Source organism: Ursus maritimus, unplaced genomic scaffold, assembly GCF_017311325.1.
Source record: "Ursus maritimus isolate PB19 unplaced genomic scaffold, ASM1731132v1 scaffold_32, whole genome shotgun sequence".
NCBI lineage: Eukaryota > Metazoa > Chordata > Mammalia > Carnivora > Ursidae > Ursus > Ursus maritimus.
In genome coordinates, this window is record NW_024425786.1 from 28,511,550 (window position 1) to 28,531,957 (window position 20,408).

Genomic DNA, 20,408 nt, shown 5'->3' on the forward strand with positions numbered 1-20,408 from the left:
GGCCAAGTGGTCACCTATCATGCTCCTGAGCAGGATGGTGTTTGCGGCAAAGCCCAAGGCTCACTGGAAGCAGTAGTAGGAGCACAAACTGAACAGAAGGCCCTGGAGGCCAGATTAGTGCCTAATCGCAGCAAGAGAAAGCCATCGGTCTGGATCCATGAAAACAAAACCTACCTTTCAGGGACACACATATGCAACAGGGGGTCTATGGCAGATAGGAAAATTAGGAAAGTAGAGGTCACAGTGGCCAGTGTGGAGCACATGGAGGAGGGATGCTAACTGCTCTCTTGTTAGAGCTTCCCTACATCTAACTGACCTCATTAAGTATTCACTCTTTCAGGGGATCTTTTCCTTTCTTTTGCATCAATACTAGTCAGCTGCCCCTCCCCACACTTGTCAGCACTTAGTCCTGAGTCCACATGGGTAGGTGGGAAGACAATCTCACAGTCTAACAAGTTTCCAAGAGGAATGGCGGGCAGCAGCACTGAGTTGTATCACGCCCCACCTCCCCGCCCCCCACCACCCGAGGGCAACATAGCAGGGACAGGGATCAACTGGTACAAGACCTGCTATGTAGAACCTGCCCTAATGGACTATTCTGGAAAGGAAAACCCCTTCCCTCCCAATTCAGAAAACAGTGCTACATCAGGACCAGCACTCACTCGCTGATGGGTGAGGGCCTGGCTTCCAGAGCTGCTGCTGGCCCCAACCTCACTATTTCCTGGGCTCGCCCCAGCACACCATCTGCAACTACCTACGCTTACCTCAAAAATACTGATACAAAGATTCCTGTAGCTGCAAATGGACCTATAAACACAAGGTCCTCTCTGCCAAGAAAGGATAACCCTTTGAAATGGGGCTATATTTACAAATTTTATTATTTTTTATCCCAAAAATACATATAAATGAAAACCTGCTATTCAAATGCAGGGAGGCCTTTGCCTATAATGTAGTATTACATTTACATCACAAAACATTCTCATATGAAAATCAGTTTGCAGTTCTCTCACTCACACGTTTATGTACACACAACACACACACACTCACACACACACTATATGTAAGTAGTTACAACTCTGCTACTTACACATATTCCTCTGTGGAAAATTAGGAAACAGGGCAACTCCCTTGCTTTCCAGCCTTGGGAAAGTAAATACAACCTCTCTGAACGTTTTTTAAAAAGATGAAACGTGTCAACTACACAACCTCCTTTACACATATACATACGTGTTAGAAGAAAGCATGGACCGTGCTACATAAATGACACTGTTTTGCAAGAAGGAAAGAGATAACATTTGAATAAAAATGCAAAGTTGAATAGATAGGATGATCAAAACTGTTATGTACATGCTCTATGGAGAAATCAGAATTCTCTCACAGGAAACCGATCCGCGACCCAGTTCAGCCTCTCCTGACGTGAAGTCAGCACCCGCTGCGGGAGCCAGGCTCTCCCCACACAGTCGTATGCTTCGGCAGGTTCCACAAAGCATCTGTTTAAGTCCAACAGTTAATAATGAGGTCATGTGGTCAATTCCCACCCCCCAAAAATGAAGTGCAAAATCAACTTCTGTGACTCAAGAGCTCAACCAGGTCAAAGCTTTGGTATATAATGGAGGCTGTTTTGGTGACAACCAAAGCTTAGGAAGATTCTCTGTTCAGGGGTTTGCCCCCCAAAACAAACACAAAAACAAACCCAGTCCACAAAGCTTAACCACTATATAAATAAAGTAACTGTACAAAGAGAACAAGCCACGACTCCCCTTGAACCAAGGGTTTGTAGCTTCCTAGGCAGCAGTTCTGAAAGCACCAACTAAAGCCACGATGCTTCGACTAAAACACGATGTGTTGGTGAGACTGTTCTGAAAACAAATGCCCACAGGCAAGGGGCTGATGTGCCACAGAAAAAAGTTCAACCAAACAGCAGTCAGTTTTCTTACACTACAACATAAGGTGGTCAGCAACAGAGGAAGACTTAAGGCGATAAGAGGCGCTACAGAGAGCACCATGCTCTCTGACTCAATCCCAAAACCTTTAAAGAAAGAAAAGGTCTCTCGAGAGTTTGGGCTGTTTCTTAGTTTGCTAGCTGTCAGATACTTCCTCTTCCTCCTCGTCATCCTCATCTTCTTTCCTGTCTACTTCGGAGGTGTCAGAGGACTCGTGAAGCAAGACATACTCTCTGCTGCTGAACCCAAATTTAAGTACATCCTTTTCCTTTAGTTCATAGTATCTCTGTGGCTCAATGCGCTTGTTGTTCAAGAACGTTCCATTGCCTGAGCCAAGGTCAATGATGTAGGGCCTCACCCTTCGGCCAACTGTCCCATCAGCGCGGGTATATTCCACAAGCCTAGCAGAGATAAAAGAGAGAAACTTGTCAGCAAAATCCTACCTCAGACCACCCAGCATTTTGCTAACACGGCCTAAACCTGGCAATGACCTGCCTTGAACACAGTTCAAGTCCAAACTCTAGGAAATCAAGGGGAAGGTAAGGCCTTGGATCTGGAAATTGGGAGCAAGTTAAATATACTTAGAAAAGGCGGGAACTGATTATCGAGGGAGTAGGGAAGGAAATTCATGGTAGATCAAAAGTTTAAAATCAGAATCCAAGACCTCTTGCCATGATTAAGAGAATACATTTTTGTGTTGTTTATAATCAAGATAATGCTTCTTGATTTCAACATGTTTTTCAGCACATTTTAGCTCCTGTCCCAATGGGAACAAAGCAGTGGATTTTGACATCAAAGTCAAGAGAGCTACCTTTGAACCAGATCACTTATTAGACTCTGCTGAGCTTCAATCCTCTCACCCGTCGAATGGGGATATGGACAGCTGACCTATCCTCCTCACAGGAGTGTTATGACGATCAAACAGTAACAGATGTCTTACACAAACGGTCAACTACAGATTAGTGAACACACGTGCCAGCCACTTTCAGGTACACTTCCATTTAACCCCCAAAATAGCCCTTTGAGGTAGGGAGAAACTGAGGCACAGAGTGTGGCCTGCCCCAGGTCAAACGTCTGGAAAGTAGCAGTGGCAGGATTCAAAATCTGGATCTCTTGACACCAAAATGTAAGTGATTATTCAAAGGGCGGTTAGAGTCATAATCTTAAGACGAAGATTAGATCTGAGGAGTCTGGGATTTTTCTGCATACACATGTACACAAATGTTAGTAATCCTTAGACTCTCAGCTCCTGCCCACACTTCTGATTCTTCCTGCAAACGTACACTCACCGATACTGAAAGACCGCGTGCTGCTTCGAGCAGGAGGGATGATCGATTGGGATGTCCGCTATGCGGCGGTGCCTGCCCAGCAGGTAGGCGCTCTGCCGATGGATGTACATGACAGGAAGCACCTCGTCATTTTTAAACGGGTAGAGGCGCCATCGTTTTTTGGGGATACGTGCTTCTGGGGGCTCACTATACTTAATGACGACACCCCGGAAGGTGTTGGTGTCCTCAAGAAGTGCCCCAGAGAGTTCAAAGCTTGGCTTTTCTTTCACGGGCACCTCTTTGTCTTTACTGTTGCCACCAGGTCGGGGAACCAACTCCTGAGACTCATTACCACCAGCACTGACTTCATTCTTCTGGCGATTCTCCCGTCTTCGGGCATTGTAAAACTCCCGCTCTGCGTCCTGAGCCTGTAGATTCTGAACGTCTCGGTCCCGTCCCTGAGCCTGCCCACTCCCGGGCCTCTCATTAGGGCTTCTCCTCTGGTGGGAATGGCCCCTGTGTCTGTCGCGGTCGCTGTTTCTAGCTCGCCTGTGTTCCTGGCCCGATGGCTCCCGGTGCTGCCGTTCCTCCCGTCCTCTCCGGGGATGATCCTCGCGTTCCTAAAATTCAAACAGACCCAGTAAATGAAAGGCAGTCCACACTCCATGAACAAGATGCATTCAAAAAGCCACTTGTGATTTGGACTTTGGTATTCAGAGCAAAATGTCCCAGAAATATGATTAGCAGTGGTGCTTGTATTCCCTTGCCAGGCTACACAGACTATTTCCACGCTGTCACCCGACTACAGCTCTAACGCTGCAAGTCCAGGTTCAGAGCCCTAGAAACTAGAGGAGCTACAGTCACGCTCATAGGGAAGCATATACAGAAAACAGAACTAACAGAGTTAAGTAGTCATGTACAAGATAAACATGTAAAGAAAAAACTAGTTATCTCTCACGTCAAAAATGAAAATGTAATAATTTTAAAAGATCTCATTTCAACGTAACAAAAATTGTTCAATACCAAGGAATACATTTAAGAAGTATGTAAGACATGTAATAAGAAACATGTAAAAATTTAGTGATATTTTTTAAAGATCTGAAAAAAATTGATAAACATATCATGGTTTCTTGAAAAAGACTCAGTATTGAAAATCAGCCTGGTAGAAACTGCAACACGTAACATTTATTAATATAGCAATAAAAAAATAAATCAGTAAGAAAGACAATTCAACAGAAAAAAATGGGCAAAGGATATTAACAATTTTCCTAAAAAATATCTAATGAACACATGAATATAATAAACTTATCCTTACTAATAACCAAAGCATCAGAGTTCAAGAGGGAGCCCTGCATGCTATGAGCAAGGCTGCCCCACCTAGAAAAGGTAAAGAGGAAATCCTGAGCACTGAGATCTCACGGCCTCCCCTGCTCCCAAGGCCTTCTCCCTGCTATACACAGGGGTCAAGTGTAGGCCTGCTTGCTCAGAGCAGGATTCAGTTTTTCTAGACTTCCTAGCCTCCAAAGACAAGCATCAAGAGGAAGCCTCAGATGCCCATCCCTTCTACCTTAAGATACTCACAAGCTTGCCACCACCACCTACCAGGACTAATCTCATTATGTCCTTTATCCCCAATTAAATGAGTCACAAAAAGAAGCCACAGACTCTAGGTCATCACCCCCCACCTCCCTTGTATTCTAATCCCCATAAGGCTCTGTTCATCCACTATTCCAATGACCAATTAATGCTCAGTCCTCCTTTTAAAGACATGTAGACCATGGCACCTAGGTGGCTCAGTCGCTTAAACGTCGGACTTTTGATTTCGGCTCAGGTCATGATCTCAGGGTTGTGAGATTGAGCCCTGTGTCAGGTTCTACACTCAGTGGGAAGTCTGCTGGAGATTCTCTCTCCCTCTGCCCACCCCCACCCCGTCGCACAGGGTAAAAAAAAAAAAAAGATGGGCAGGTAGACCAGGCAAAATTAGTAAAAAAGGGTATGACAAATTATATAACCAGATAACACAAAATAACTAAGATTTCAATTATTGATAAACAGGATAATATATATAATATTTTTTTAAAAAAGATTTTATTTATTTATTTGAGAGAGAGAATGCATGAGCATGGGGAGGGGCAGAGGGAGAAGCAGGCTCCCTGCAGCAGGGAGCCGGAAGCAGGGCTTGATCCCAGGACCCTTAACCGACTAAGCCACCCAGGCACCCCATGGTTCTTTTTAAATTAAAAATTTTGCATAGGAAACACACAGAGATGCACACTAAAACATAAAGGAAACAAGGAGAACATAAGCATAATAGAGCCTTAAAGTATAAATATCAAGCTATTAAAAGGGTTGCCTCTGGGGATTCAGGTGATTTTGGGGGGGGGGGTGAGCCTGCGATTTCGGGGATAATGAGAGAAGTAACCATACACTACATATCCCATACTCTCACTTTTTACTTTATGTACTTCTGTGTTATTACAATGAGCACGCTATCAAGATTTCTTAAATGGTGGTTCAGGTGAATTCAGAGAATGCCTGCAAGCACAAGTCATGCTTAAGTCAGACGCTGTGTGCATTCCTCCTTAGGATTAAGCCATGTGAAAGTCACTTAGTGTCAACTGCCTGTCAAGCCCTATTGCTTAAGAGCCATTTCCAAGTTTCCAGCTGACTAACACACAGAAATTAGCTTTTAAAGAGATAATCTGAGGTCAGCAGGGAAGTTAACATAGATAAGCAAATGAAGATACATCAAAACAGTAATAAGCACAGAAAAGTTCCATTCTAAAAGTCCCAGGATTTATTGTAAAATGTTCATTTAGAAACCACAGGTAAAGAGCTGCCAGCTCTACACTGGAAAAAAACAAAAACCAAAAAAACGAAAACCAGCACAAGTGGTTGACAGCCCTCATCTGGGTGGTGTGGTTCTGGGAGCTGCATTCCGAGAGAGCTAAAGCAGTGCCTGATCAATTCACACTGCACACCTCCAAGGCTGTCTGGCTTTGTATCTTTAAGATAATAAAAAGCTGGCCCACAGTCTCTCAAAGTAACAGGATAATCCATTTTCTTAATGTCTATTTGCACATTGTAACACAAAGTTTCTTTAAAAAGACTGAATGCTGGGGCGCCTGGGTGGCACAGCGGTTGAGCGTCTGCCTTCGGCTCAGGGCGTGATCCCGGCGTTGGGATCGAGCCCCACATCAGGCTCTTCCACTGTGAGCCTGCTTCTTCCTCTCCCACTCCCCCTGCTTGTGTTCCCTCTCTCGCTGGCTGTCTCTCTCTCTGTCGAATGAATAAATAAAATAAAATAATCTTTAAAAAAAAAAAAAAAGACTGAATGCTTCTCTTGAGGGCAAAGCAAGGGTGTCTGCTCTCAGTACTCTCATTCAACACAGTGCTGGAAGTCCTACTTAGTGTAATAAGGCAAGACAAGGAAATACAATGCAGAGAGATTGTAAAGGAAGAAATAAAACTGTCCCTATGTGAAGATATGATTGTCTACGTAAAAAATCCCAAGAATGGGGTGCCTGGGTGGCACAGCGGTTAAGCGTCTGCCTTCGGCTCAGGGTGTGATCCCGGCATTATGGGATCAAGCCCCATATCAGGCTCCTCTGCTGTGAGCCTGCTTCTTCCTCTCCCACTCCCCCTGCTTGTGTTCCCTCTCTCGCTGGCTGTCTCTGTCGAATAAATAAATAAAATCTTTAAAAAAAAAAAAAAAGCCAGTTCTCAGGGCACCTGTGTGGCTCAGTCAATTAAGCATCAGCATCCTGGGATTGAGCCCCGCATCGGGCTCCCTGCTCAGTGGCAAGCTGGCTTCTCCCTCTCACTCTGCCTGTCGCTCCCCCTGCGTGTGCACACATGCTTTCTCTCTCTGTCAAATAAATAAATACAATCTTTAACAACAAGAAAAACCCAATTCTTCCCTAAATACAGCTTCCTGCAATTTCTACCCAAGTACTAGCAAGATTTTTTTTATATAGACAAGATTGTTCTAAAATTTATATGGAGGGGCGCCTGGGTGGCACAACGGTTAAGCGTTTGCCTTTGGCTCAGGGCGTGATCCCGGCGTTGTGGGATCGAGCCCCACATCAGGCTCCTCCGCTGGGAGCCTGCTTCTTCCTCTCCCACTCCCCCTGCTTGTGTTCCCTCTCTCGCTGGCAGTCTCTCTCTGTCAAATAAATAAATAAAATCTTAAAAAAATAAAAAAATTAAAAAAAATAAAATTTATATGGAAAGACAAAGAAACTAGTATAGCTAAACAATTTTTAAGAAAATGAGAAGAATCTGTCTACCCAATTTCAAGCCTTACTATATAGCGACCGTAATCAAGACTGTGTGGTACTGGCAGAATGACAGAGATCAATGGAACAAAATAGAGAAGCAGAAATAAACCCACACACATATTCCCAATTGATTTTTGATGAAGAAGCAAAAGCAATTTAAGGAAAGAAAGACAGCCTTTTCAAGAAATGATGCCACAGCAACTGAACATTCATAGGCAAAAAAAATGAACCTCAACCCAGGGCTCATACCTTATACCAAAACAAACTCAAAATAAATCATGGACTTAAATGTAAAACTTTGAAGAAAAAACAATCTTCAGGATCTAAAGCTAGGTAAAAAGTTCTTAGACATGACACCGAAAGCACAATCCATACAAAGCAAGGTGGAGGGACGCCTGGGTGACTCAGTCGGTTAAGTGTCTGCCTTCAGCTTGGGTCATGATTCCAGCATCCTGGGATCCAGCCCTGGGATCCAGCCCATCCAGCTCCTTGCTCAGTGGGGAGCCTGCTTCTCCCTCTGCCTGCTGCTCCCCCTGCTTGTGCGCATTCTCTCTCTCTCTGACAAATAAATAAAATCTTTTAAAAATTAAAAAAATACTTAAGGGAAAAGTTGATAAACTGGACTTCATGACAACATTTTTACTCTCAGAAAAACTCTGCTCAGTGAAGGAAAAGACAAACTACAGATTGGAGAGAAATATTTGCAAACCACGTACCCAAAAAGGTCTAGTAATATAGAACTCTACAAATGCAACGGTTAAGAAAAGAAAAAAAAAAAACTCAAAAAACTACAACAACCACCCAAGTAGAAAATAGGCAAAAGACTATGAAGAGACATTTCACCTGAGAAGATACACAGAGGACAAATAAGCAGATGAAAAGACGCTCAAGGGAAAATCACAATCAGAGGGGCATCTGGCTCAGGTGGTAGAGCATGGGACTCTAGATCTCAAGGTCGTGAGTTCAAGCCCCATGATGGGCGTGGAGCCTACTTAAAATTAAAAATAAATAAAAAGTAAATAAAATCACAATGAGATATCACCACACATCTATTGGAATGTCTGAAACAAAAAATAATGTCAATACCAAACGCTGGTAAGGATGCAGAGAAACTGCTTCACGCACAATACAGGTGGGAATGTAAAATGGTACAGTCACTGGTAGGGACTGAATCGTGTCCCCCTCAAAATTCGTATGTTGAGATCCCAACCACCGTCCTTAGAATGTACCATTTTTGTGAGGTGTGTGTGTGGTTTTTTTTTTTCTTTTGTTTTTTCTTATTGAGATAAGGTCTTTAAAGACGTGATTAAGTTAAGATAACAGCAAAGCCCTAATCCAATATGACTGGTGTCCTTATATGAAGAGGAAGAGACACCAAGGATACGAGCCATGCGAGGACACAGACAAGAAGGTAGCATTTGCAAGCCAAGGAAAGAGGCCTCAGGAGAAACAAAACCTGCTGACACCTTGGTCTTGGACTTCAGCCTTCACAGTTGTGAAAAGATTAATTTCTGTTGTTTAAGGTATCCAGTCTGTGGTAGTTTGTTATGGAAGCCCTAGCAAACTAACACAGCCACTCTGGAACACGGTTTGGCATGCAACTACCACACAATCTAACGACTGCACTCCTGGGCATTTATCCCAGAAAAATGAAGACGTGTTCACACAACAACCTATACGCAAATGTTACAGAGCAACCTTATATATAATAGCCAGAAACTGGAAATGACCCAGATGTTCTTCAATGGGCAAATGGTTAAATCCACACCACTGACTATCACTCAGCAATAAAAAGGAATGAACCACTGACAGGTACAACCACCTGAGTGAATTTCCAAAGAACTGTGCTGCGTGAAAAAAGCCAATCCCTAAAGGTTACACGTATGATTCCATTTACATAAAGTTCTTCAAGTGACAACATCACAGAGACGGAGAACAGATTAGAAGTTGCCAGGACTTGAGGAGTAAAGTGGGTGAGGGAGAGAAGTAGGTGAGACTTCACAAGGGCAACATGATGGATCCTTGTGGTGATGGAAATGTTCTGTATCTTGACTATAGCGATGTCAATATTCTCCCTGTTGATGTTGTACTGGAATTCTGTAAGACATTACCAGTGGGAAAAACAGAGTAAAGAGTATACCTCTGTATTTTTTTAACCACTGAATGTAAATCAACAATTACCTCGAAGTAAAAAGTTTAACAAAACAAGCAGGGAAAAAAACAAAAAACCAACCCAGTTTCTAGAAAAACCCATCGCAGGTACAGGTAAACACACACGATTTTGTGTTTGTTATGACCGAGGAGGTTCTAGATTTGGACCTGGTATCAAAACATCTCAATACACTTACCTGTTTCACTTTGACTGTTGAGTGGTGAGGGCTTCGGCTTCTCTTACTTCGAGGAGACTTGCTTCTTCTCCCTGAGGACTTGTTTTTCTTTTTGGCTGGGGACCTTTCCAGAGCATGGTACACACAGGGTTTTATCTCAATTTCCCTTCCCCCATATAAATTCACTTCAAGTATCAGGCTTACCTACTAACACAAACAGCACATTTGTCAACGGCTCTGTGTTTCACATTAAAGGAGGTGGGAACCTCACTCTCCAGCCCTGACATCTTCCTTGAATTCCAGACCCACATACAAGGCTCCCCACGGAGACTTCTCACTGAGCATAACTCTTGCTTCCCAATCCCTCAAAACCCTTTCCTCCCTCCATCTCTGCCATCTCAGGAACTGGTACCACCACCCACTCTGTTCCTCAAGCCAAAACCCTAGAAAACACCCTTGACTCTTTTCTCTCTCACCACCAATGCTCCCCACGCCCTCCCCCCACAACCACATCAAACCATCAACAAGTCCTCTGGCTCTATCTCCTCCCTTTCCCACCTCACTCCTACCACTCTCCTCAATCACTAGACAATTTCCGCCCTATTTCTAGAACAATCACATTAATTCTGCTTCGGGTTCTTTGCGTGAATTGTTTCCTCAGGCTGGATCTTTACGAGACTGGATTATTCTTACCATTCGGATCTCAACTCAAATGGCATCTTTTCAGAGAGGCCATCTCTCACTTCCCTCCAAACTCTATCATACTGTTTTAACCTCTTCTTTAACCTAATACTTGTTACTAACTGAAACTATTTTATCTGCTTGTTATTTTGTCTCAAGGCTGGAGCACATCAATTTCTCCAGGGCAAAGACAATATATTTTGTTCACCCTTGAGGCCCCTGTACCTAACGCCGTCTTTAGCATGCAGTAAAACTATGTTGAAGGAATAAATTAACGAGTCCAGCAAGAGACGATTTTCTTACAAATCTCTACCAGGTAGCTAGCCTAGGCTCTCAACGTGGAATCCTTTGGGGGCAGATCACTGGAAAGCCAACGCCAGCACTCCATTTGCAGGCAGATGGGGAAAATCTTTTATTTAAACCCGATCAGTGCTATCTGCTCTGCCGTACTCGGCCAAGAGCTGGGCACAGAGATGAAGGAGCGGGATCCTACCCATTAGGCATCAGGCGCTTAGCGCAAGTGACAGGTACCAGATTAAACATTCTTTAGCACAAGCACGACCGGTTCACTTCCAACACCTTAAGATAAAATCCAAACTGCGGCGCGCAGCATTTCAAGGTGTGCTTCTGACGCTAGCCCTGTCTTTTCTCAATGAGCCAGACCCAAGTCCATCCCGGGCGCCTTCCCACTTACCGGCTACCTCCTCGGGCTCGGTTCCCGCGGTGACCAGGGCGGCCCGGGTCGCCGGCCGGCGGGGAAGCGCTACCGCCAGAGGAACCTGGGCGGCGGTGGGCGGGAGGCGCGGCTTCCGGGCTGAGGCGTTCCTGCTTCACCTTCACCACCACTGCCGCCGCCACCACGTCCCCATCACGGTGCCTCCGCCGGCTCCCCCGCTCCCGCTCGCTCTTTACCTCCTTCATGCTGAGATACGAGCCGAGCGAAGGAAAAAGGAGTCCGTTGCGCTCCTCTCGCTAAAGGAAATGACGGGCTTGACCCCTGGACTTCCGCTTCCGGGTGCGCGATCTCCCAGAAACCCTCGCGGCGGAGAGCTAAGCACGTGACTACGTTTCTGTAGCGGGCGGGGCTGTAGGCACGGACTGGGGTGGCGGGAGTTTTAAGTGTCAAAAAGAAACTTCTGGGAAAAACCTCCCCTGGAGGCTGTTTGCTGCCGCGTTATTAGTAATTACTAAATACGGAGACAATCTGAATGCCCAGCAGTAGGAAATTGTCGCCATTCGTAACGCTGTTTACAAGCTCTGTGACAGAAGGAGGAATCCCTGATTTGTTCAACGAAAGAAGCGGGATAAATAATGGTGCGCAAACCGTGATTACATTTAGGTTTGGAAATACGAAGTTAAGGAGAGAAGGAAATGGAATCACACATAGTAGCCCGTGGGCAAGTCATTAGCATTTCCCCCTCTCTTCTTGAACTTTATGTTATGCTGTCATTTCAACATTTAATTCAAAACACTTTCTTTAAAATTTTTTTATTTTCAAGTCATCTCTACAGCCAGCGGTGGGGCTTGAACTCATTACCCCCAGGTCAAAAGTCTCACTCTCCACTGACTGAGCCAGCCAGGCGCCTCCAAAACACTTTTTAAAACCTGGGAATTCCATGGGGCGCCTGCTTGGCTCAGTCGTTAAACGTCTGCCTTCGGTTCAGGGCGTGATCCCGGCGTTCTCGGATCGAGCCCCACATCAGGCTCCTACGCTGGTAGCCTACTTCTCCCACTCCCCCTGCTTGTGTTCTCTCTCTCGCTGGCTGTCTCTCTCTCTCTGTGTCAAATAAATAAATAAAAATCTTAAAAATAAATAAATAAATAAATAAATAAAACCTGGGAATTCCAGATGCCTTCCTCTGGGAATCTTCCCCAAGCCTTCACTGAGAAGTCACATGATTCCCCTTTTGCAGGTGACAAAATTGGGGGTCAGCGAAGGTGACCTGCCACCTCATTCAAATTGCGAGCGAGATGCAGCGCAGGGACTCGAACTTCTGTTTTGCCTGTCCAAGAGTATCAAGGCGACCCAGTAAGCAGGAACCCTGATAAGGTAAGCACCAGGAGAATTTTTCACGCAGGCTGAGCGGAAACTCGTGCTGCTGGCCCCGCCCCACTCCGAAGCCCCGCCCAGGCCACGAGGAAGGGAGAGGAAGTTTCCATGGTGACGGCAAACAAGGCGCACACTCGAGGGGCAGCCGCCGGGCTACTATCCCCGTCGCCGCCATGATCCCCCCTGCGGACTCTCTGCTCAAGTATGACACCCCGGTGTTGGTGAGCCGGAATACGGAAAAGCGGAGCCCCAAAGTAAGGACGGGTCTCTTGGGGCGGGAGAGCCCGGAAGCTCGGATGGGGAAAGATCCCTGCGATGAGGATCCGGGGTCCCAAGAGACGTGTGCTGCCGCAACTGGGAGCAAAGGGAATTGGGAAGGAAGATGGGAGAGCAGTACAAGAAAGCCCAGATGGGTAACCCCAGAGAGCAGATTTAGGATAAGGAAAGAAGTCACGGAGATGGATGGGGCTCACTCTTTTTCACAGTAGGCTGGTCCAAGAATAGATCTGGTAGTGATTGCTCGCTCCATCATTAGAGGGCTGAGCACCCGTGCCAGAAACGTTGGTTTCAGGAGATACAGGCCTTGGGCTAGGGTGGGACCAGAGACTCTTCATGGCTTCCTTCAGGTGAGACTTAACTTCTGAGAAGAGAGGCGGGGAAAGTGAGCTGGGAAGAGGGGAGGGGTGTTTAGAAGACCTGGGGCAGCAACCCAGAGGGCTTGGGTATGTGGAGTTTAGTGTCTGAATCACCTCCTGCCCTAACTTGTCCATTCTTCTCAGGCACGGCCACTGAAAGTCAGCCCCCAGCAGCCTGGACCCTCCGGTCCAGTCCCACAGCCACCAAAGACCAAGCTCCCCTCAACTTCTTGTGTCCCAGATCCTACAAAGCAGGCAGAAGAAATCTTGAATGCCATTCTACCCCCAAGGTAAAAACATAGGAGCAGCGGCTGGGAGAAAGCCCAGGCTTTGCATCCCAGAACTGGAATGTAGGAAGAGGCACCCTGTCTCTGCTCCTGGCCAGGATTTCCGCCCAGCATCCCAGAACTCCTAGAGCTTGCAGATGGCTGGATCCCAGAAGGGTGGGGCGAGACCTCTTCTCTATCCTCCTCTTTTCCTGAGTGCTCAAACCCAGGCTCATGGCTTTAAATACCATCTGCATGCTGATGGCTCCCAAATGTGTCTCTGCAGCCCTGTCCTTTCCTCTAAAGTCCAGACCCATATATTTTACTGCTTCCTAATTATCTTCATGAAGGTATCTCCTGGGCATCTCAAACTCAGCATGTCCACACTAAATCACGATGTGCCCCTCTCCCAACCTACTCATCCCCAGTCTTCTCCTTTCTACTTGTGGCTCAGGCCACCCTTCATTCCTTTTGGTCTCTCACATTACACGTCCTATCCTTCATCCAAGTATTTTGGCTCCTCCTTCAAATTTATATCCCAAATCTAACCACTTTCCACCCCCCTCTGCTTCTACCATTTTGTTCCTCGTCACTGTTTGTCGCCTACAGTGGCCTCCTATCTGAAAACCTTGCTTCCATTCTTTGCCCCTACAATCTATTCTCCAAACAGCCCTGAAATCCTAAGCCAGACCATGCCAGTCTTCTGCCAGGAACTCTTTAATGGCTTCCTGTGTCAACCCGACTAAAATCCAAAGTCCTTACAATGACCTACAAGAGTTGGCACGATGTGGCCCCTCGTATATCCATGATCTTGTCTCCCATTATTCTCCTTCTTGTTCAGTGTGCTGATGCCACAGGGGCCTCTGCTCACTGTCTCTGGAATACTCCATCACCCTTCCACCTCAGGGCCTTGAAGGCTGTTCCTACTGCCAAGGATACTCATCCCCCGATGTCCACCTCATTCCCTTCTGTCTCTTTACTCAGGTCTTGCTCAAACGTGGTTTCCTCAAGGGGGGCCTTCCTTGAGAATCCTTGTAAAAGAGCACCTTCTCCCTTCTTCACCATCCCCTTACCCTGCTCCTTCCTTCTGCAGCCACGTGTATCACTATCTGACATGCTTTGTCGACTATCTTTATATAATAAGTTGACAGCACAGTTTCTAAGGCTGTGATGAAAAGAGTGACTACAGTCTCATCCGAGATGGAAGTCAAAGAAGGGAGGGGTAATTTTTCAGGTGATTCCCTCCTGTCAATAAATGGAAATCCTCTCCCCATGGTGATTCTACCCTCAGGCTCCCTCCTTGTGATTCTGGAACCTGGCCATGCCTCTTAACACAAGGTTTATTGGGGGATGGAGGGAGGGGAGAGCGGGGAGGGGACCACATAGGCACACGCCTTCAGAAAGCTCCCCACTGCACACATTTGCCCCTTTCTGGCTGGCACAAGGTTTATGGTGCCCTGTGCCTCCCACCGCACAAATCAGTGGGAAATTCTCACTGGGCCTTCTGTTCCAATCAAGCAACAAGGCCCATGAATCTGTCCTCAACTCATTAGGAGGGTAAGATCTGGAACATGGGTGATGATTTCACAGAGAGCCATAGGAGGGTAGAGATTGCCCCGCTCTGAGGTAGAGGCCCCGTGGAGGTGGCTTAGTGGGTGTGGCTGTGGAGCCCCACACTCCCCAAGGAGGAGAGAGGGATGGAAGATTCTGGTGGGTGGGTGACTGTTCCTGCTCAGGCAGAGAACCGAAGGGGCTGTCTCTGCTCACGTCCGAGGCCCCACTAGCTGGGGGTTTGCTCAGCCTGGCTGTGTCTGCGCCGCAGGGAGTGGGTGGAGGACACGCAGCTATGGATCCAGCAGGTGTCCAGCACCCCCAGCACCAGGATGGACGTGGTACATCTGCAGGAGCAGCTGGACCTGAAGCTGCAGCAGCGCCAGGCCAGGGAGACCGGCATCTGTCCCGTGCGCAGGGAGCTCTACTCGCAGTGTTTTGGTGAGTGACCTGGCGCAGGCTGGGTTTGGGGGGACATGCAGTGCTCTCCTACCTCCTGCCTTCCCCTTGAGCACACACCCAGGCTCTGAGTATCCCTGAGCTGAAGCCCACCGCATCCTGGAATCGTCTTGTCTCCCCCTCCCTGCCCGCCGCCCCAGGAACTGCTGAATGTCCCCTCATCTGCCAGCCAACCTGGCCACCTGGTTCCTAACCTCTTAGCAAATGTTTGAAGACGAGAATTTCCATTTTAAATCTTTTTTTTAAGTATTTTTTTAGATAAAAAGCCTGTTAGATTTTTAATCAGAAAGATTAATGTTCTGTATTTATATCCATCCATCAACATTCAGCCCTTGGCCCAGAAAGATATTTCAGGATAATGTGCTATTAACCGACAATCACAAAAGATTTAAGTGATAGTGTCAAATGGCTGTCCCCCAACCCAAACTCACTGGCCTGTGTGGACTCTGACATTCAGACTGCCACCAAACCCTGTGGCCAGCAGGCTCCCTTCAGTCTGAGGATGATTATGGTTTGCTTGCCACGTCAGCATCTATGGAAGAGATGGGTGGGCAAGCTCTGATTCCTACTGTTTGCAGCCCCCAGCCCGTCCAACCAAAGGGGCACACACGAGTTCCCAGCTGCTTTAAAGTAGCCACCATCCTCAAACTGGAAAGTCAGATTTCTCTGGGTAGGACCGTGGGGTTTCTACCTGAGGGGGGGTCAGAGGGGCCTCCTGGATACAAGCAAACCCAAGGGCTCCAGTCTCCCTCTGCCCTGGGCTCGCCAACTGCCTGTCCTCCAAAGCACCAAATTCAGAGCAGTGGCTGTCTGGCAAGGCTCCTGGGGCCTCTGTCTCCAAGTGGGGAAGACACACGCTGCACCGTCCCCAGTAGGAAGGGTGGTGAGCCACAGACGTGGCGCAGTTCCCTCCCACCTGCCCTACTGAACTCATTGTGTGTGTGCTTTGGAAGACGAGCTGATCCGGGAGGTCACCATCAACTGTGCGGAGAGGGGGCTGCTGTTGCTGAGAGTCCGGGACGAGATCCGCATGACCATTGCCGCCTACCAGACCTTGTATGAGAGCAGCGTGGCCTTCGGCATGAGGAAGGCCCTGCAGGCCGAACAGGGGAAGTCAGACATGGAGAGGAAAGTGAGTGGGGTTGACCACGAGGCTTCAGCCCTCTGTGAACCCTTCTGTCAATCTCAGGGCCACAGGGTTGTCATTCCAGATGAAATTCTGGCCTCTGAGGGTGCCCTGGCCCTCCCGTCTGTGGGGACCCCTGGGTTCAGAGTGTGCTGGCCAGCCTGGTGCCGGCAGAGCCCACTCCTCGAGGACGTGCCATGCCAGTCACTGACCTCCCACTGGGTGGCAGCACAGACCCTGGCAATGTCGGGTTGCACAGCTGTGTCCCGGGACCCCTCCACCCAAGCACTCACACCGCCCAGTCCTCTTGGCAGCGTCCCAGGATGACCGGAGTTTCTGTCCTCAGATTGCAGAATTGGAAACAGAAAAGAGAGATTTGGAGAGGCAAGCGAACGAGCAGAAGGCCAAGTGTGAGGCCACCGAGAAGCGGGAGATCGAGAGAAGACTGGTGGAGGAGAAAAAGCACAACGAGGAGATTCAGTTCCTCAAGCGGACGAATCAGCAGCTGAAGGTGGGCCCCCCCAAGCCTCCTCCACGGCAGGCGCAGGTGGAGGGGCTCCTGCCTGCTGCCCCCCACCACCACGCGGGGGCCAGGCGGCGGCTCCGTTTCCTACAGAGGATTCAGCGTACTTGTCCACACGTCCTGCCAAGAAGTAAAGGGAGCTGATGTGGGGGCGGGGTGAGGGTTCATTATGCAGCTTCTCCATCCATCTGGCTCTGAATTCCCACAACACCTCAGCCCCGCTCTCCGGTGGAGGGTTTTTTCCCCTTGGAAAAAAGTTGCCCATCCTCCAGGAGAGGTGGATATGGCAGAAAATGGAACTTCTGTCCCATGACAGCTGGTGTTTTGGAGCCTTCCTAGTGTGGGCTGTATCTCTTCAGCAGGCATTTAGGGGAGGGCTTTCCCGCCTGCAGCCCCTCCGAGGCATGGCATTTGGGGTGGGCAGGGAGGGCCGTTTGAGAGGGAAGAACCATTTCAAATTAGGAGCCTCCCCCAGGTGTGTGGTCAGAGGAACTCAACTGTAGGTGTTTTTCCTCAAAGTCCCTTTGCCAGTGGTTTACTTTTATCCAGCTGAGCTGAAGCAGGACCAGGCGTCTGAAATTCCAGGCTCTCTATGGGATCTGAAGGTTCTCTAAGGCTGGGCCCCAGACCGGCATCATCACCTGGGAACTCTTAGAAATACAAATTAGTGGGCCTATCCCACATCTACTGAATCAGAAACGTTCGGGTTGGAGCCCAACAACCTAACAAGGTCTGCGGGCGATTCTGGTGCTCGCTGAAGTTCGAGAACCATTGTTCTAGATATGGGACCTGTTGATGTGTAGTGATGGCCCTGGCCAGAGGCGCCCCTGGATGTTCTCTCCCTTCCCTCCCAGTCTCATGGAAAGCTCACATTCTTGTGATTGGCAGGCTTCCTGGGGTTTCACCAAGGACAGGCACTTGAGCTAAAGAAGGGCTTGTATGAACTGCTGGGGCAGGATGACAGATTTTTCTGTTGCTGAGTTTAACAAAGAAAAGCTAGAAACTTCACAGCCAGACATGAATCTGTTTACTTAGCAGCTTCTGAAGCCGCGTGCCTTATCTGCCGTGTTCCTTTATGTTAAGCCCGAGTTCCTCAGTTCCTTGTGGTACCAGCAGCAGGAGCAAAGCAGAGTACCTTGGCATCGTTCTAACGTTTACAAGCAACCTTGTCATCCCCAGGGTGAAGGGCTCTTTAGAAGTGAGTTATTTTTATTGGCTCCAAGCTGTACTGCAAATAAAGCAGTGCTTGCAGTCCCCAGGATGGACCTACTTAAAGATCTGTCCACACACCATGATAGTAAATTATTTTACTGGCTGCCGGAGGAGCAGAGTAAATAACTCCCAAGTGTCTTAAGCTTTACATACAAGATGGACAGCTCCCTACTTCCTGGTAGCAATTTTCTCTAATTGGGTGTCAAGTTGTCTCGGTGGCTGAAAAATGGCTGTTTCCCAAACCTCTTGTCCCAGCACAGGTCTCCCAGGATCCCGAAGCAGAGAGCCAGATGTTTACCTTAGCATTTCAGGCCTGAAATCTGAGCCATGAAAAACCACTATTTCAACAACTTTTATTCAATTTCCTTTTCAGTGCTTTATATTATACGCGGAGCCATTATTGTATGGAAATCAGGACAGCTCTGGTTTCTCCTAATGTAGCAAGACTGGATGCCAAGCCCGAAACCAGCTAATCTATGAAATATGGAATGGGGAATGAGGGGAAAAACACTTGGCGGGGCAGCACTGGATTCTTCCTGGGGACTTTATCACCTCTCCGCTAAAGGCTACAAACTTCAAATATTAACGGAGTTTGTTTTTGTTTTTCAGGCCCAACTGGAAGGCATTATTGCACCAAAGAAGTGATCACTTCCACATGGGTCTCAGCGAGCACTGCTACCCCATCCTAAGCCCGTTGTAATAAAAAAAAGCTAGTTTCCTGAGTGAACGGGCCCTACCCTCCCCGGACCCCCCCCCCATCCCCACCTACATGTTTGTCAGAAGCCACACGTTGCCCCAATGGCACGAACACTTAGGTCTGGCAGCCAGGCTCCTCGCTGGGCAGTGGAAGGTGCTGCAGCCCAGTCTCCGTATGTGACCAACCTTGGGATTGGCCAGCTCGGAAAGTAAGGCTTCCTGCCATATCCCTAGCAGGTGAACCAACTGCCTTCCCACCACTGCTCCATACTATGCATTACTTCTAGCCACATGAGCCACCTTCCTGTCCCGCTTCTGGTCCATGACGTATCTTGTACCTGACCGTGGGCTGCTGTGGCCTCAGTCTATCCCTTGAGGTCTCTCACCATCCCCCACCCCAGTGCGGTTCTAAGGACTCATGCTGGAGTTCTGCGTTTATACTAGGTCATTTTACCCCTGCCCGCCCAGGCCACCACACCCCCTTCCCTAGTCTCAGACTGCCCAGGTGAAACAGCAATGGCAGAGTCAAAGCCACGGCTTCCGAGAAAGTAAATGTTTGCTGGGAAGGCACCCAAGTCATGAGGTCCACTAGAAGCTGCCTGCGCCTCAGGAGCCCTGATTTGGTTTGTTCATCTTATTCTGCAGAAAATCACACCCTGACCCTATGCCCCTCGAACTAGCTATGGTTAGCGAACAACTGGAGAGGTTCCCAAACCGCACGCGCGGCTCTAACTATTAACGATCAGGCTACGGCCTGTAGACTGCATTTTACTACCCTCCGGTTAAACTCCGTTCAGAGGCCCACGGCGGCTCCTGGTTTCGCACACCCAGAAGAGTAAGTGAGCGACGCAGACCTCTCATTTAAGGCCGTCCAGGGTGCGCTAGCTCAGCAAGATGGGTGACTCACACCCTTCGTTCAGATTGCACGAGGAACATACCTAGGAAGGCACGAACGTGTCCGCGTGGCCGGAGTGCCTCAAGCTGCTCGGCGTTCCCCCGAGGAGGTGCCAAGAAGGACCCTCCTTAGTGGGGCTCGTCCGTTAAGGCTCCAAGGCTCACTGGGAGAAGGGCGGCCCGACAAGAAGAGCTGTATTCCGAGTCAAACATGCCCGTGTCTCTCTCCTCTCAGATTGGAAGCCAGCTTTTACCCCCTGTCCTGAGGCATTCTAGGGCTCCACTCAAATCACCTGTCTGGGCTGCCATTTTCCTGGAAAAGAACTCTGTTCACTGAGATGTGCTAGTTCCGGGACTCCTTGGCAGTAAAGCACCCATGTCCTGACTGCGTCCATCTAACAGACTCATGGAGGGACAGCTGAAGTGGCATTTCCCCCTCATTTTGAAGCCTAGGCCATGTACACTACATCCTTGAGATCTTCTTTTCACGTTTCTGT

The 20,408-nt window shown here is 48.1% G+C and overlaps 2 protein-coding genes across 2 annotated transcripts; one reads left to right on the forward strand and one right to left on the reverse strand.

Moving 5' to 3' along the window:
• Positions 1 to 860: 860 nt before the first annotated feature.
• On the reverse strand, positions 861 to 11,469 carry SNIP1 (Smad nuclear interacting protein 1). The gene is made up of 4 exons (XM_008694793.2): positions 11,194 to 11,469; positions 9,840 to 9,942; positions 3,233 to 3,831; positions 861 to 2,344 (listed from the first exon to the last, which is right to left on the reverse strand). Exons 1-4 carry the CDS (start codon positions 11,418 to 11,420, stop codon positions 2,080 to 2,082), a joined length of 1,194 nt encoding a protein of 397 aa, XP_008693015.2. The 5' UTR covers positions 11,421 to 11,469; the 3' UTR covers positions 861 to 2,079.
• A 1,201-nt stretch (positions 11,470 to 12,670) lies between these two features.
• Positions 12,671 to 19,105, forward strand: DNALI1 (dynein axonemal light intermediate chain 1). Its single transcript, XM_008694377.2, has 6 exons — positions 12,671 to 12,803; positions 13,329 to 13,474; positions 15,273 to 15,442; positions 16,414 to 16,592; positions 16,933 to 17,097; positions 18,931 to 19,105. Exons 1-6 carry the CDS (start codon positions 12,723 to 12,725, stop codon positions 18,964 to 18,966), a joined length of 777 nt encoding a protein of 258 aa, XP_008692599.2. The 5' UTR covers positions 12,671 to 12,722; the 3' UTR covers positions 18,967 to 19,105.
• Positions 19,106 to 20,408: the final 1,303 nt, after the last annotated feature.